This window comes from Bos mutus, chromosome 14 (assembly GCF_027580195.1).
Source record: "Bos mutus isolate GX-2022 chromosome 14, NWIPB_WYAK_1.1, whole genome shotgun sequence".
NCBI lineage: Eukaryota > Metazoa > Chordata > Mammalia > Artiodactyla > Bovidae > Bos > Bos mutus.
The window spans coordinates 62,609,702-62,628,257 of NC_091630.1; the positions used below are offsets into that span (position 1 = coordinate 62,609,702).

Genomic DNA, 18,556 nt, shown 5'->3' on the forward strand with positions numbered 1-18,556 from the left:
AACAGCGTGTGGTGGTTTCTGATGTTGCTGCTGTGTGTGTGTGATAAACAGAGCAGGAGGGGGTGGGCCAGGGCCATCCCGGTGAGGGGAGGAGGGCTGACCGGCATCTCCCCTACAGCGGCGTCCCCTGAGGAGCGGGCCAGGGGCTGTGTGGCTTGGGACCGAGAGAGGAGGCTCAGCTTCGCAGTGCCCTTCGTGGACATGAAGCCCGTCATTCACCTGGACCTGTTCCTGCCGCGTGTCACGGAGCTGGCACTCTCTGCGGGTGACAGACACACCAAGGTACTCACTCGTCACTCGCCGCGGTCAGCTGCGTGCTCCTTAGGAGACATGTGTTGTGTTTCATGGGCTTTGTGTTTTCTCTAGCTTAGTGATGGGGAAACTGCTCAGTTATCAGAAGTCGGTACCCTTGGAAAATGGAAATTAACCCTAAAGAGTCTGAATAGATGATAAAACATTAACACACTAGAATTCTTCATCGTAGAGAACACAGGGCACAGGGTGTTGGGAAGGGATTTTTTAGTCTGTGCTTGATTCTCTCTTCAGGTTGGGAGATTCAAAACAGATGATCTCAAGGTTTTCTATTTGTACCTTTCCACATTTTGTTCATTAAAAATCGATTTTCAGGAAGTAACAGTTAAAGCGTGCTCACAAATGGAGCTGTGTTCTGTGATACGGCACCGTGGGACTGTGTCTCTTATGAATGTGTTCGTCCCAGTGCCTGGATCTTTTACGTCTCAGTTCTCAGCTCTTGGCTCCAGAGCAGAGTGAACAGAAGCATTAATCTTATACGACAGGAAGTGTTGCTTAATGTTAGTTCATATATGGGTGGGGTAGTTACCTGCTGCACAGGTTTACCTTTTTAAAGGCTGCGTTCTGTAGCGTTTCAAACTGCTCTTGACCTTTGTTGGACCCCTGGTCTGTTTCAGGTTGCGGCCTGTGAACTTCTGCACAGCGTGGTTATGTTTATGCTGGGAAAAGCCACTCAGATGCCTGACGGTGGCCAGGGCCCCCCACCCATGTACCAGCTCTATAAGCGCACGTTTCCTGTGCTGCTTCGACTGGCGTGTGACGTAGACCAGGTCAGTGCATGATCGTGAATTTGAAACAGTTATAGAATTTGGAAAAATGTCGCATCGGGTCCAGTGATCATTTCACCTTGTTGCATGTTGGGATGACTCTTAGCATCCTTGAAACCTGCTGCCCGGCGCTGCCCTCCCACCTCTAGATAGGACCTGGGACTCAGGACTTCTCAAAGTGCCCGCAGTCCCTAAACATGTGCCACAGGGTTTGGAAAGAGTCCCTGCTGTGGCATCTGAGGCTGTGTGTGCCATTGGCCCTGTGACGTCAGCGCTCATGGTCTCGCACGGAGGGGAGGTGGGGGAAGCCGTGGCCAGCAGTCAGGGGGCTCAGAGATACTGGCAGGGTGCTCTTTCCTTGTGGCTTTGTGGACAGGGACACAGCCTTTGGTGCTGGGACACAGAAAACATTCAAGTTCTCACTTTATTTTGTGAAGCAATAGAGGGTTCACACATAAAATAGAAAATGAAAAACCCACTTATAAACATGGATGGAAAGTCCCTTGGAATATGTGAACCAGTACAGTCCAGCAGTGCAGTGAGATGCACTGTGATTAAATAGAATTTGGGGGTAAAACTAGAAATTTACCATAGTAGATTTCTTTAGTGGTGATTCTCTCCATATAGGCCAGAAAAATATTTGTGTTGGCAACCCAGGAGTAGTTTACTTTTGCCTTTAAAATGTCATTTACCTGAATGACACAGTTGGGTCGCCCCCAGCCTTGAAGCACTGTGCTGCCTCTGTTTGGGCCTAGGTTGAGATGTGGTGAGACGTGACTCTACACCCAGAGCAGGACCTGTGGGCAGCCTGTTCTCAGAACGGCTTCACGTGTGTCTAGGAATTTATTTGTGGGGGTTGCTGTCTGTGTCTCTCATCAGGCCACGTGGTCCCTGAGGGCATGGATGTCAGAGAAAGGAAGAAAGAAGTTACTTTTCTGAATACAGTTTGTAAAAACTCTGGAAGGTTCAGATGTCAACCGATAAATCTAAGAATCAATGAAGGTGAAAGCTGATGAATTACAAAATAGGACTCTCATATATCAATGTTTTAATATAGCTCATATTTTAGTATTGACCCCTTGGGAAATGGGTCTACAGTATGCCGTTCATAACAGCATCAAAGAATATAGTGCAGCATCTGGGGGAGTTCCCTGGTGGTCTAGTGGACAGATTCCGGACTTTCAGTGCTATGATGCAGGTCAGTCCCTGGCCTGCAGACAACGTGGTGCAGCCATAATAAATACAGAAAGCATCTAGCAATAGACTTTAACATGCCAGGCACTCGTGTATTTTATGAAAATAAAATGAATGTGATGTGTGCCTGAAGAACCAGTACTGAGGGAATTTCCAGGTGGTCTAGCACTTAGGGCCTGGCATTTCCACTGGTGGAGCCCAGGTTTGACACCTGGTCAGGGAACTAGGGTCCCGCATCCTGCATGACTTGGCAAGAAGAAAGGATCAATACTGAAAAAAGGCTGAATCTTCCTCAAATCCTTCAGTAAGTTTGGTATCCTTCGAGCAAAAATCCTGAAAGTATTTCATTTTGAACATGAAAAGCAGTCTGAAAGAATAATTGCTTGAACCTAACCCCCAAAACTTGTGGACGGGTCAAGTCCTGGAGGGAGTCCTGCCCTCGCAGACATCAGGAGGATGACACTCTGAGTACAGCGGTTGGACTACTGCACAGGTGTCAGTGGGGCTCTCTGGCAGTGGACATGTGGGCCCCTGTGTGCACATAAAGTATGTGTGGTGCATGGGGTTTTCTGGGTCAGTGAGAAATGGACCGTTTAGTATATTCTTTTAGAGTTATTAACATATGAAAGGTTAATTTCAGATTTAAAAGATACAGAAGGAAAAACAAACTGGAGATATGAGAGAGAAATGTAATGAATTATAGCCTGTGTGAATCTTTGGATAGGGATGGTCTTTTTCACTGGTAAAATATATTAATATGGAAACATAGGTTGCTAAAAGTAAACTCCCCACCGTCACCCTGCGCCCCCCATCACTCCCCAGGAAAAGGCATGTCATCCTCTGCAGAAAACCTGGGAAGCTTCCCTGAGATCTTAGTAAAACACATTCTTACAAACATATGTATAAATTTTGTTTTATAGAGAAAGTAGGGTCACAGTGTTCAGAAATTCTTTTATTTAAAATGAAGTTCTGCTACTCTTGTGGACTTTATCATTACATTGTAGGTGTCTTTCTGTAAAGTTTGTGTAGAAAGGGAGATTTTCATACAAGATTTGAAGGCAGATATGTGGAAGAAAATTATTAGTATATTGACTTGATCAGTGTTTAAAACTGCTGAATGACACAAAACCCACAATTTTGATATATATGTATTTAATGTGGGAGAGTCTCTTGGACAGCAAGGAGATCAAGCCAGTATATTCTAAAGGAAATCAACCCTGAATACTCATTGGAAGGACTGATATTGGAAGCTCCAATACTTTGGCTACCTGATGAGACAAGCTGACTCATTGGAAAAGATCCTGATGCTGGGAAAGATTGAAGGGAGAAGAAGAGGGTGAAAGAGGACAAAATGGTTGGATGGCATCATTGGCTCAATGGACGTGCATTTGAACAAACTCCATGAGACAGTGAGGGACAGAGAAGCCTGGCATGCTGCAGTCCATGGGGTTGTGAAGAGTTGGACATGACTTGGGAACTGAACAACAGTATAAAGTGGAAAATTTTCTTTTGCAATTTTGTGCTAAAGAACGTAAGGTTTTAAAATGGACAAATGAATAAAGAACAAAAACGGGAAGGTCATGAACAAAGAAATACATGTGGCCAATTAAGTACATTTTAAATATTCAACCTTTTAATAAATAAGGAAATTCAGAATTATATTTTTTTGTAGTCATTGTCAAATAATTTAAAAATTGGCAGTGTTTAGTTTTAGTGTTGCCAGTGTTTAGTGTTGCTTTATTGATTACGCCAAAGCCTTTGTGTGTGTAGATCACAACAAACTGTGGAAAATTCTTCAAGAGATGGGAATACCAGACTACCTTACCTGCCTTCTGAGAAATCTTTATGCAGGTTAAGAAGCAACAGTTAGAACTGTACATGAAACTACAGACTGGTTCCAAATCGGGAAAGGAGTACGTCAAGGCTGTATATTGTCACCCTGCTTATTTAACTTATATGCAGAGTACATCATGTGAAATGCCAGGCTGGATGAAACACAAGCTGGAATCAAGATTGCCAGGAGAAATATCAATAACCTCAGATACACAAATGACACCACCCTTGTGGCAGAAAGTGAAGAGGAACTGAAAGCCTCTTGATGAAAATGAAAGAGGAGAGTGAAAAAGCTGTCTTAAAACTCAACATTCAAAAAACTAAGATCATGGTATCCGATCCCATCACTTCATGGCAAATAGTTGGGGAAACAATGGAAACAATGACAGACTTTATTTTCTTGCACCCCAGTCACTGAAGATGGTGACTACAGCCATGAAATTGAAAGATGCTTGCTCCTTGGAAGAAAAGCTATGACTAACCTAGGCAGCATATTAAAAAGCAGAGGCATTACTTTGCCAACAAAGGTCCATCTAGTCAAAGTTATGGTTTTTCCAGTGGTCATGCATGGATGTGAGAGTTGGACTATAAAGAAAGCTGAGCACTGAAGAATTGATGCTTTTGAACTGTAGTGTTGGAGAAGACTCTTGGGAGTCCCTTGGACTGCAAGGAGATCCAACCAGTCCATCCTAAAGGAAATCAGTCCTGAATATTCATTGGAAGGATTGATGCTGAAGCTGAAGCTCCAATACTTTGGCCACCTGATGTGAAGAACTGACTCATTTGAAAAGACCCTGATCCTGGGAAAGATTGAAGGCGGGAGGAGAAGGGGATGACAGAGGATGAGATGGTTGGATAGCATCACCAACTCGATGGACGTGTTTGAGCAAGCTCAGGGAGTTGGTAATGGACAGGGAAGGCTGGCTTGTTACAGTCCATGGGGTAGCAAAGAGTTGGCCATGACTGAGCGGCTGAACTGAACTGAACTGAGTGTTGCCAGGCCAGTAGGGAAGAGGTCTGTGGTCCTGGCAGGAGGGAGTGCGGATGCCATGCTAGTCCAGAGAGGCGTTCAGAGCGTGTGCACGTGGCTGTCACGCTTGTGAACCACCTGTGTTTCTAGCGATAGGTCCTGCTGCGTCCATACAGGAGATGCTGGGCCTCTATGAACGTACAGATACAGCCCATGTGTTTATGTGAAAGGTATTCAGACAAGAGAAAAAAAGGTGGTTACAAAAGTGTATTTTTACAGTCGTGTATATTCATATATTTAAGTGTAGAAGTGTATCGTGTTAACAGTGATTTTGAATGTTAACAGTGGTTACGTTCAAGCCCTACATTGGATGTAGGGTTATAGACGGATGGTTTTCTACATTTTCTATAAGGAATATGTATGTACATATATATAATTTATGTACTAGGAATGCAAAATAATTTTTTTGGAAACAAAAAAGTAACCCTTTAAGACCAGGTTAATTTCCAAACTGAGAGGTAAGACTCTTTTACTTTGATTTAGTCTAAAATTGTTTCAAGTTTAGGAAGATAATTTTCGGAGAAATATCTGGGTACAAGAGGACCTGTTTAGCCTGAGCCCCAAGACATGCACGTGAGTTTTGATGTGGTGTGCGTACCAAGTGCTTCCTTCTCGAGCACCGTATCACTGGGGAAGTAAAAGTCCCTGGACCGCGTGGGGCGCCTGTGCGGCCAGCCTGTAAGACACAGAGGAGAGAGATCTGAACACGGAGGATGTTCGCCTTCACTTGGACTGTGAGCATTTACTCCTCATAGAGAAAGGGGACTAGCCACATAACCACGTGTCTCAGGAGATTGCTCTGATCCAAAAGGACACTGCAGCTTCTCCCCAGGCCTGGAACTGTGAAACCCAGAGGCCAGCAGGCTGTCTGGGTCCTGGAGAGACTGTGTCTACATTTGAGCTGCTTAGGGTAAGAAACTGGGATGCCATACAGTGAAGACTTGCCTCCCTTCTTCTAGCTGGGGGTGGGGGAGTGCCTCTTCTGTGATGCGTGTGGAAGCGTGTCCGCGGAGGACGTGGGAACGGACCGCCTCCTGTGCACGCTCAGGGCCAGGTTAATAGGATAGTTGTGGGAAGCCTTCACTGTCAACCCTGATTGCCCTGCTTAGGAGAGGAACAATGACTCCTGGGACACATGATTTTTTTTTGCAGGCCTCTCAGGAGGGGTGAAGTTAGATCATGTTCGTCACAGAATAAGCTGGAGAAGGACACTGGTATAACCACAGTAGTGGTATTGATTAATTTTGCTTCTGTCATAGAAATGGAACTTTCTCTGCTATAAGATCAGCATGAAGGAAGTGAATTGTGATGGTCTTGCTCTTCCAGGTGACAAGGCAGCTATATGAACCTCTGGTCATGCAGCTGATTCACTGGTTCACCAACAACAAGAAGTTTGAGAGTCAGGACACGGTTGCCCTGCTGGAGGCAATACTGGTGAGTGTGATCCCTTCCTGCCATTCTTGTTGACTGGCTTGTGTGGTCAGTGTTCAGGATCTTAAGCTGCCCATCGGGGTGTCAGAATGTAGCATCTCGCTAGATCCATCATCTTTTTCTTTTGTTTTAGATAATCGGTGAGATGCCATTTAATGAATGTGGTGCCATATTTATTATCTTAAGTGATACTTTTAAATAGCTGCATGCAAACAGATTTTTTTGCTTTGTTTTGGGAGGATAACTATAAACGTGACAAACTTCATCTACTTTGAGGGACTGTGTGTGTGTATGTGTGTTTGGAGGGTGGAAAGGGTGAACAGGAATGTCCCTGGACTTTTATCAGAGTTGCAGTATCCTCTTGTTTTTAAAAACATGTCTCTGGTATAATAGTTAAGAGTAAAAGGAATTATTTGAGCTTGTCCCATTTTCTCCTGCATTCAGATTCAGTTCCTCAAAACCCCTAAAAATCTCAGCTCAGCGTTTACATACAAGTGTCCTGAGCCACTGGAGGTGGCATTGTTGGGCTGTGGTCTCTCGCTCATGGAGGCAGAAGGCAGTGGTCAGCTAAAGCCTTACTGTCTTTCCACACTTATTTTATTTTCATTTTCTGAACTTGTACAAATAACTTGTACAAATACATGTGATTTCTTTAAATGTCATATTAAGTGATTTTTACCTATTATATCAACCCATACTTTTATTTTCTCATATGCTGACTTTGAAGTCAAAATCCCCAGTTGAACTCATAGCACATTTGTCTAAACGAAAATCCTGTAGTTCTATGTTTTTGAAAACTGATTTCTTTGAATCTCTGTGTCACTCTCTGTTGAGTGAGTAGCGTCCTCACTTGGAGGACTGCCATCCGTCCCTGCTGGCCCAGGTCAGTCCTGGCGTCCTGTCAAGTGTGTCGTTACTCGCAGAGGCCCCCGACTAGAGGTCACGTGTGGGTGGTGGGCGTTAGTGAACACTTGTAGTTAGGATGGTGGCGTCAGTACAGCTGTGGTGTACTTCCAGCAGGGCCTGGTGGTGGAGCTGCCTGTGACAGATCCAGTTAATTCAGTTTCACTTGTGGATATTTCAAGCAGACGGATTTATTCTGCTGTTTCTAAAGTCGCTATCTTAGCTGATCACTGAAGGCAGTTTAAGTCAGGGTGAGAATGGAAATGTAATGTGAGCCGGTTGTGGAGGTGAGAGCTGGTTGTGGAGGTGAGGGCCGGTTGTGGAGGTGAGAGCTGGTTGTGGAGGTGAGAGCTGGTTGTGGAGGTGAGAGCCGGTTGTGGAGGTGAGAGCCGGTTGTGGAGGTGAGAGCTGGTTGTGGAGGTGAGAGCCGGTGCAGGCTCCAGCACCCACGTGTCTCTCCCATCCGCGCCTCTGCCATTTCTGCTGTGTGTGACCATCACCTCCTTGACTCTGGTTGGGACTGTGATCAGAGATTTTGTGTATGGCAGGGAACCAGTTGTGTTAGAATCCTCTTATTTCATTTTCTGAGTACTTTCTCAAGTTAAACTTCTCCTTCGTGGATCGAAGAGGGAAACAAACACTCAAGTTTCCTAGGCAGTTTTTTCTAGGTGTTCAGAGACCATGGGCTTCGGTGGTGACTCAGCTGGTAAAGAATCTGCCTGCAACATGAGAGACCTGGGTTCAGTCCTTGGGTTGGGAAGATCCCCTGGAGAAGGGAATGGCTACCTACTCTGTTATTCTGGCCTGCAGAATTCCATGGACTGTGTAGTCCATGGGGTCGCAAAGAGTTGGACACGACTGAGCAACTTTCACTTCTCTTTCAGAGACCATACCATTGTGGAGCATGCTCCGACAGAAAGTTATATTTTCAGAACCGCATCCGTCAGATTTTTCTTTGTGTAGCATTTCAGTTTCCTTGAGACTTGCAAGGTCTTTTCTTCATCCTCAATAGATAAGCATCCCAGGTGCTGTTACAGGTAGAATCAGCAGCAGAAGGTTTCAGGATGCAGCCATTGTGTTTATTCAGGGAACGAGAGACTGCTTTGTTGATATATAATTAAAGTATTCTCTCTCTTCTTACAAATGTTTCAGCTTCTTAGTCAGTGTAAAAGACAGTTTCATTTTGTCAAAGAAATTTGTTATTAGAGTCTAGATGCTTCCTGCGAAGCCCCTTGACTAGTGTCTATTTGTTCCTGAATTGAGCTCTAACTTCATTCCCATAAGGTACTCCAGTTATGTTCAGGGTACTCAGCTGTCACTTTATGCTTTGTTTCAGGATGGAATTGTGGACCCTGTGGACAGCACTTTAAGAGATTTTTGTGGTCGGTGTATTCGGGAATTCCTCAAATGGTCCATTAAGCAGACAACGCCGCAGCAGCAGGAGAACAGTCCAGTAAACACCAAGTCACTCTTCAAGCGACTGTACAGCTTTGCACTTCACCCCAATGCTTTCAAAAGACTGGGAGCATCGCTTGCTTTTAATAATATCTACAGGGAGTTCAGGTGCGTGAGTTCCCTGTCTGGGGTACCGGGGCGGGGGAGCGGCACGGGGAGAGTAATACTATTTACAGGGAGTTCAGGAGTCCCATGCTTGGAAGAGTGTAAAGATTCTTACGTTTCCAGTAGTGATTTTGTGAAGTGACTTGCTGTTTATGCATCCATGTAATCATGTATCAAGCACGTGGTGAAAACTTATATTCTGGACACTGTGCTGTTTTCTGGGGATTAAATAATGAATTAAAATGCTGTTTGCATTCAAGAAGAGGCTCAGAAAGTGTTGAGAACTACATTCACGCTTAATATACACAGTCTGGAAAGTGCAACAAAAGACATCATAAGAGACTTGTGAAGCACGTAAAGGAGTCTGACACAGGGTGAGTAGGTTACACTGAGAGTGAGACTGGAGCCGTGTGGAAAGGCCCAGGCCCAGGTCAGAGAGACAGGCAGAGAGAAGAGATGGACGGGGGTCTGAGGAGACACATTTTCTCTTCCTTGCTGTGGGGATTGAGGTGCTGATGCGAGTGAAGTGAGGCTGGCCCTGGGCCTCTCTGTAGAGCTAAGATCTGAAGGCCACGGCCAGGCCCGGAGTCATGGGAGCAGGGAACACGGTTGGACTTGTCCTGAAGCTCACCTGCCAGCAGCTGTGTGGGGAGTGGTCTGAGTGCCGGGACACCGGGGAAGAGGCTGTTTCATGGTCCGTGGAAAAGATAGTCCCTGACCTAAGGTCATGGCGATGCTGGCTTGTTCCTTCATCGAGCATTGGTTGCTAAGTTAGACTGCGTGTGCCAGGCTCCATGCCAGATGTGGGAGGTACAAAGATGCCGTGCTTCATGATGGTTGCATTTAAAAAAGTGAGGCAGGTGATAGTCACTTAGATAAAGGTAAAATTTGTAGCTGAAATCAGTGCTTTTAGTAGTAGTATAAGGGATTCCCTGGTGGCCCAAAGGTTAGGACTCCATGCTTCCATTGCTGAGGGCTCAGGTTTGACCCCTGGTTGGGAAACCAAGGTCCCATGAGCTATGGTGTGCAGAGGAAAAAGAAGAAAAATTAAGTAGTGGTACATGATTACTAAAGGATCTTATGACAAATAATCAGACCTCATTTAGTCAGAATAGGTTCTCTCAGGAAATGGCACTTGGATAATGACGAGGGAGCAGTTGTTAAAATAAGAGAGATGATGGGTGGATGGGGGAGGTAGGTGGGTGGTGAGTAGATAGATTGTAGATGGATGGATGGTAGATGGAGATATGACGGACGGGTGGACTGATGGATGTCTGTATCTGCATGTGGGGGCATGTTCACGTTTGTATGAGAATTGACTGGAGTTTGAAGTCATTGTTAATTTTTTAGTTGAGGTGGAGTTGATGTAAAATGTTAGGTGTACAGTGTGATTCAGTTTTTAAAGGTTATGCTTCATTTATAGTTACAATAAAATATTGGCTATGTTCCTGTATTGTGCATTGCTTATCTGTGTTGTACATAGCATTGTGTGTCTTGAATTCCTCTACCCCTGTTTTGCCCCTCCTCCTTCCCTCTGGTAGTCACTGGTTTGTTCTTTATATCTGAGAGTCTGTTTCTGTTTTGTTATGTACATATGTTTGTTTTATTTTTTAAAGTCCCCATATAAGTGATATTATGCGATATTTGTCTTTGATCTGCCTCCCTAAGCATAAAACTCTCCAGGTCCAGCCATACAGCTGTGAATAGCATTATTTCATTCTTTTTTATGCTGTGTAATAATAGTCCATTGTCTATATACGCATCTTGCTCATCCTTTTATCTGTCAGTGGAAACTTAGGCTGTCTCTGTCTTGGCTGTTGTGATTCGTGCTGCTGTGAGCGTTGGGGTGCCTTTATCTTACTGAATTACAGTTTTCTCAGGTGTATGCCAGGAGCGGAGGCGCTGGGTGGCGTGGTAGTTGTAGTTTTAACGTTTCGAGGAACCTCCGTGCTGTTTCCAAGGTGGCTGCGCGAGTCTACATTCCCACCAGCAGTGCCCAAGGCCCCCTGTCTCCACATCCTCAGCAGTACTCGTTATTTCTGGTCTTTTTGGTGATAGTTATCTGACAGGCGTGAGGTGATATGTCATTGTGGTTTTGATTGAATTTCCCAGGTGCCTAATGATGTTGATCGTCTTTTCATGTTCCTGTTGGCCGTCTGTGTGTCTCCTTTGGTGAAGTGTCTGTTCAGGTCTTCTGCCTATTTTTAAAGGGGCTGCTTTTTGATCCTGAGGTGTCTGTGTATTTTGTATACTAATCCATATTTATCATACCACTTGCAGATGTTTTTTCCTGTTGCGTAGGTTGTCATTCTGTCTTGTTGATGGCTTCCTTTGCTGTGCAGAAGCTTAAGTTTAATTAGGCCCCATTTGTTTCTTTTTGCTTTTGTTTCCTTTGCTTTAGGAGACAGATCCAAGAAAATATTGCTACAATTTATGTCAACGAGTATTCTGCCTGTATTTTCTTCTGGGAGTTTTATGTTTTGCAGTCTGACATATGACTGCATATACAGTCACATATACAGTCTTTAAAGTCTGTTAAAGATCTTACATATAGGTATTTAATTCATTTTTTTTTAATATGTTGTTAGAGAATGAATGTTCTGATTTCATTTTTTGTATGTAGCTGTCCAGTTTGCCCAACAGCATTTATTGAAGACCCTGTCTTTTCTGCATGTTATATTCTTGCCTCTTTTATCATAGATTGACTGACCATAACTGGATGGTTTTATTTCTGGGCTCTCTGCTGTGTTCTGTTTATCTATCCGTCTGTTTTTGTGCCAGTCTCAGGCCATTCTGATTACAGTATAGTCTGAACTCAGAGAGTGTGATTCCTACAGCTCTGTTACTCTTTCTCAAGATTGTCTCAGCTATTTGGGGTCTTTTATATTTCCATACAAAATTTAAAATTATTTGTTCTAGTTCTGTGAAAAATGCCTTTGGTATTTTGACTTTTTTTTTTTTTTTTAGCTTTTTAAGTTGTGAAACCTATCTGTACATAAGAATGTTTAAAACAGATGGCCACACCGCACGGTGTGTGGGATATTAGTTCTGCAGTCAGGGATCAGACCTGCACGTCTTGCAGTGGAACCTCGGATTCTGAACCACGGGACTACCAGGGAAGTCCACAGACGACATGATAGTTTGCATAGAGAAGCCTAAAGACTCCACCAATGAAACTGTTAGAACTGATAAACTCAGTAAAGTTGCAGAATACCAAACCAGTACAGAAAAATCTGTTGCCTTTCTGTGTACTCATAACGAACAATCAGAAAGTAAAATTAAGAAAGCAGTCTCATTTACAGTTGTATCAAAAGGAATAAAATACCTCAGAATAAATTTAACCAAGGAGTGAAAGACCTGTACACTGACAACTGTAAGACACTGATGACAGAAACTGAAGAAGATGCCAGAGACAGGAGGCTGTTCTGTGCTCACGGATTGAAGTATTAATGTTGTTAAAATTTCCATACCTCCCATACAAGTCGCGAGATGCAGTGCTGTCTCTATCTAAACCCTGATGGCTGTTTGCACAGAAATAGGACCAGCGATCCTAATACGTGTGGGGAGCCACAAAGACCCGAACAGCTGAAGCAGTCCTGGAGGAGAGCCAGGCTGGAAGCATCCCGTGGGTCTCGAGACTCGTCCAGCTCTTCTGTCCGCCCTGTCTGACTTGCCTCTGGCCCTGTGTGCTCCCCTCTTCCCGTCTGCGACTCTCCCCTCCCCTTCCGCTCCTCCCCTCCCTGTTCTGGTGAGACCTTGTTTCCTTTACCCTGTTGCTGTCTTTCTCGGATACCTGGGTTTGCTGGGCCGCATTCCAAGTGGCTCTGAGAGAAGATGCCGAGGGAGCTGGGTTGGGGGTGTTGTGTGTTGGACGATATGAGTACAGGCTTGGACGCTTCCTTCCCGCATGCTCCAGGGCCGTTCTGGAAATCTTTCTTTGGGGAGCACAGTTTTAGAGATCATTTGTCTTGTCATTTCTCTTCTCACTACTTTAAATGGATTTGGTTTTTGTCTTACTGTCCTTTGTTTAAGATAAAACTACTGTAGTCACCCTGGCCCTCTGAGATTGACTCCAGCTCTGGAGTTTGACCACACGATGCTTTTCAGGGGAATCTCTTCTTCCCGCTCTGACACCCATGTTCCATCCTGCCTCACGCCTTTGCCCACAGCCTGTATTTTCAGTGTCAAATCTGGGTGTGTGACAGGCTGTGCATGTGGAAGATGAGGAGCCTGTGGAAACATAAGAGGCTTCTGGGATCCCCTTCTGGGATTCAAATTGAAAAAAAAAAAATTAGGGAAATATTCCTGCCAAACCAGACAGCAATGTGCAGTCTTGTCCTAATGCCCCCATCCTCTAGCCCCGCTGGTCCCTACTCTGGCCCTCACTCTGGTCCTTCACTCTGGTCCTCACTCTTGACCTCACTCTCGTCCTCACTGTGGTCTTCACTCTCGTCCTCACTCTGGTCCCTCACTCTGGTCCTCACTCTTGACCTCACTCTAGTCCTCATTTCTGGTCTTCAATCTCATCCTCACTCTGGTCCTCACTCTTGACCTCACTCTCGTCCTCACTCTGGTTCTTCACCCTGGTCCTCACTGTGGTTCCGGGAAAACACCCCTTCCCAGAGAGGGGAGCGGTGCCTGTGCACTTGGTCACAAGCTGGAACACCCATGAGACTGCGAGCCTCCGCCTGGCAGTGTGTACACAATCACTCCCTGTCCTGTGTCAGAGGAACAGATTTTCCAGGGGCAGGCTGACCTGTGCCCAGACCCCCCGGAAGTCAGCTGTTAGTGGATCTTCCAGAGATGGTAGTGGTCCGTGTAACTGTTACATGTGGTGGGTATGCCTGTGAAAGGCCCAGAGTTGACTTGTTTTGGGATGGGTAGAGAGCTTTTGAAGTTGCTTTAAAAGGATGAATGTAGGACCGGATCTTCTTTTCTGCTACATGTAATGTTGTGGAGGTGCGTGGATTGTGGTCAGAACAGTGGTTCAAGGTCCTGTGCTGTGAGCAGGTCCACAGGTGGAGGAGGGTGCTTGTCATGAAAGGCCATGTCTCTTGGGTCTGTTCTTGGCCAAGTTTTCTTCTTTGAGATGTTTTAGGTTGTTTTCTGTTTTAAAGTATTTGAGCCGTTTCTAAAGACAGATTCAGTTCAAGTGTGTTCTGTCTGGCAGCACTGCTGTGTCCCTGTGTCGTGGCTGTTTTCCGATTCTCAGATGACACTCATGTTCTCTGTTGCAGAGAGGAGGAGGCTCTGGTGGAACAGTTTGTGTTTGAAGCCCTGGTCACGTACATGGAAAGCCTGGCCTTAGCGCACACAGACGAGCGGTCTTTGGGTAGGTCCATTCGGGCTTTCTGTGCACGCTGGCCTGCACAGCTCGCCAGCTTGTCCACGAGGGGTGGGGCCAAGGCCACTCCCTTGTGAGGCGCTGTCTTCTTTCGTCTCCTGTTTAGGGTGATGAGTGAAGCAAGGACGGGCCCCTCACAGCGTCTAACCCAGTTTATACAAGAGGTGTCTGTATCCCTACCACTAAGACTCACCATGTCCCCCTGGTGGCCACTCAGGTTGACCCTGGTCATGCGGGGTCCTGCCCAGGGCTGGCGGGCCAGTTTTACGGTGAAGCCCCAGTGAAGCCAGTCAGCTGCCGTGGTGACTCAGCTGGTGGAAACTCACAGCTGGTGCAGGGCAGACAGTGGACCTGATAGGCTCAGAGAGGAGGACAGTGTCTCTGAACTCACTAACTGTGGTCTACAAGGTAGGAAATAGCTTTCCCAACAAAACTGTGATAAAGCTGTTGTGACAATAATGAAGAAAGTTTTAAAATACTAGGCCAGACATAGGCTACGTTCTGTCCGGAGCTGTCAGAATCATCCTCAGTTTTCTAAGACTTCTTGGCGATCCCCTACTCGGTCTGCCTGGAGTCTGGCCCAGGGTTCTGACGTGACTCTCAAGTGTGGAGACCCCCGCCCTCACCAGGGAGGTGCCTGTTATTAACAGACACATGGAGCCCTGTTGTCCTCCATGTTGATAGCCCTACTAATGAGTAAAAGCATCTAAACTTCAGTCCTGCCAGCATTACATTAAAATTGCTTCATCTTGACATCATATACAGGTGACTTTTCTCAACAGGAGAAATTTGACTCTTAAAAATCACTGTCAGGTAAAAAGTGTAGAGAGAAAATGCTTTCTTGGTAACAGGTGAGGGAGGCCTCTTTCCTAACCACCCTAGATGCCTGTGGATGATTTCACCGTTTTACTTCTGTTCTCCTGCAGTGCTGTATTATCAACTATAACAGAGTTTAACCTAAAGCAGAGAAGGAGGGTCAGGGAGCTCCCCCGAGATGATAGCCTGCAGTGGGGGTGCGTGGCTCTGGCCAGCTTGGTGGGTCCCGCGTCCCACCCGAAACTGAGGCTGCCTCTGGCTGGCGGGGCTGTGGTGTTGGTCTGTGTGAGTGCGCACCATGCTGACCTGCATTTCTTGAACACGGGTTTTGGTTGTGGACGTGCAGTGTTGTATTTTATAAAATCACCTGTTTGATTACAAAGCTCGGCCAGTAAGCCTAGTACTGCTGTGTTGATGACTGTCAGCTGTGAATCTCCGTGGCGATGTCTGTGTGTTGAGAGCAGGTACGGTTCAGCAGTGCTGCGATGCTGTCGACCACCTGGGGCGCATCATCGAGAAGAAGCACGTTTCCTTAAACAAAGCCAAAAAGCGACGCTGTCCCCGGTAGGTGATGTTACTTCCTTTCTCTTTCTTTTTTTCCCCCCAACATAAAACCAATTCTCAGTCAACACATGGGAATCTGGGAGGAGTCAGTTTTGCAAAGTCATTTAAAAGCTGTATGTTTAAAAGTGCTTCATTTAAGGTGTAATCTTGGTTGGGGTGGTAGATGCATTTTTAGAGTCGTTGTTGGAGCTGAGATATGTCTGCACTAAATACAGCTCTGATGTGGAATTGCTTGACATGCTATGGAGTAGGTTTGGAATGCAAGAACCAAAATACTAGAACAGTAGGATTTTGAGAGACATGAAGTTACAGGATTTTGAAATGAAGTCCTTCAAAACCAAGGCTGGCTCATCGCCCAGTGGTTTCCTGTCTTTACTCCCATTTCCATTCTGCCGGGTCCCATTCTCAGACGGGGTCAGGGTGTGCCATGTCCCCTCTCCCCTGGGTCTGTGCAGGGGCCTGAGGAGCCCTGGCATATGCTAACACTCTGCAGAGGCATAGCCTGTGGACTGGACATTGATTCTTACTCTGTGGTTTTAAAATTGATTCTCCCCGACCCTAGGCGTGGCATCCCTCCAGGTTGCTATGCTCACTCTTGAGCAGCAGGATTACTTTGAGGTCTGGTGACAGCGTGGGTCACTGGGCCCTGCCCTGGAATTGGCCTTTGTAGGTTTACAGGGGGCTGAGAATTTGCCTTTCTGCGGAGTTTACAGATGACACTGATGAAGCTGGTCCAGGGAGCACAACTTGAGAAGCTCTGCTTCGGATCCTTGACCCCTTTTGTTTTAAACTGCACTTAACAGAAAACATGAAAATATGTGGTACTGTTCTTTTAGAAATGCTTTTTAATTTTTCCCTCAATTAAAAAAAAAGGCAATGAGCATTTAGGATCTATTTCACCTGTGACATTTTGATTGTATTCCAATGATAATACATTAAAAATAAATCAAATACCTTTTAATGAGTTTTCCACATGTATTAAGAAAGCAAAATTAAATTTATGGTTTATGGTTGGCTAAATGCTGAATGTTGGGGCAAATACTGAATGCAGTGTGTTCTCCATACAGAGGCTTCCCACCTGTGGCGTCCTTGTGCCTGTCGGACGTGGTCCAGTGGCTTTTCACCAACTGCGGGAGGCCCCAGACGGAATGTCGACACAAGTCCATAGAACTCTTCTATAAGCTTGTTCCTTTGCTGCCAGGTATGGCGATCATTGTGCCCTATAAGTGTCTTTTACCAGTAGTCTAGAGATGTACTTATATAAAATGTGATCTTTCCATTTAGACTAATGTAACATGCCTCTAACAAACAAAAAGTAAGTTATGTTCAGTAGTCATTTCAGGTCATTTGTATGACAGCTGATAATTTATGGCTACAGAGTGCTCAAAGATTTGAGAACTTTAGAAGGAAAAATCCTGTTTTGATGTTAGATGAAACAGAGGAAGTAAATTTAGGATTTCTTAGTATCTTTTTTTTTCTTCTACAACATTTTTGCTTTTCTATTCCACTTAAAAGAAGGAAGAGTTGGATGACCATGGTAGTTGTTAACGTGATATTCAATTAAAATTTAGAAATCTTATTAACGGTTAATGAAGAAATGTAGTTGTTTTATTTTGACACGTAAATTAATAAGGAATTCCGGACTCCCAAGTCTGGATGCTGTCAGATCTCTGTGACATTAAAGGAAAGCAGTGGACCTGTGCTTTTTAGTAGTCTCTGTGCTGGGCCTCTAAACTGTGCTTAGAGACTTGAGATCACGTCTCAGGTTCTCAGGAGTGAGCGTCTTGTCTCTCCAGTTAGCCTGTCCCCAGGTTTGGTGGCTGAGGCGTGGGGATACTGGGCTTCACGTGCGCCGGGCACGAGTCCGGAACCAAGTGGTGCTGTGCCACGTGCATCTGGGTGAGGCGGCGCCCTGCACCATGGCTCCTCAGCCTGTTTAGCAGGTGGCGTGGAGGACCACTGTGGGGGACAAGAGGCGAGATGCCTTCCTGTCATTCTGGGAGTTAGAAGGATTGTGCATTTTGTTATACTGTGGAATATAGTACAAGTCGCTTAGTCGTGCCCCACTCTTTGTGACCCCATGGGCTGTAGGCTCCTATGTCCATGGGATTTTCCAGGCAAGAATACTGGAGTGGGTTGCCATTTCCTTCTCCAGGGTACTATGAAATACGTGATGTTAAATACTATATAATTTACATACTATATATCATGATTGTATTCATGCTGTATATTTACATATACTATGTAAACATATAGTATGTATTTATCCACTGTACTATAATTTAACATATGTGATAGAGATGTATGTTTGTGCTTTTAATTTTTAGGGAATTGTTTAAAAAGCATTAGTATTTTATATATGCTTTTAGTCAGCAAAGTTTGTTTCACATGTTTCCATTCTCACAAGGAAGTCAGTGCAGAGTGGATGGACGGGGTGGAGGGCGGAGCAGAGGTGGGACTGCTTCCTGCAGGCCCCATGCCTGCAGGTGGCTTTGGCGCGGCCGCTCTTCCTCCCAGCTGCCTGCTGCAGGCCCTCCTCCCAGCTGCCTGCTGCAGGCCCTCCTATACTTTGGTGAAATATCAGGGCTCTACCTCTCAGAATGATCTGTGTTGAGCACCGGACGCTGGGTTCGCCATCTGACTCGTCCTCCTGTGTCCTCTAGGGGGCCTCTGCCCACTTCAGGGATATTTAAGGTCCTGTGTCCTGCAGAGGTGCCCTGTGCACCAGGGCCAGGCGCGTGGACACCCAGATGCATGGGACGTGATGAACAGTGCAGGTTTGTTCCCCACCAGGGGATGGTG

The 18,556-nt window shown here is 45.5% G+C and overlaps 1 protein-coding gene across 1 annotated transcript in view; it reads left to right on the forward strand.

The window, feature by feature from the left end:
• Positions 1–18,556, forward strand: part of PRKDC (protein kinase, DNA-activated, catalytic subunit) — a 126,904-nt gene that overhangs the window by 26,638 nt on the left and 81,710 nt on the right. The window contains 7 exon segments of the mRNA XM_070382418.1: positions 119–282; positions 930–1,082; positions 6,463–6,570; positions 8,807–9,033; positions 14,268–14,362; positions 15,655–15,754; positions 16,822–16,955. Of these exon segments, the coding sequence (XP_070238519.1) occupies positions 119–282; positions 930–1,082; positions 6,463–6,570; positions 8,807–9,033; positions 14,268–14,362; positions 15,655–15,754; positions 16,822–16,955 (981 nt within the window).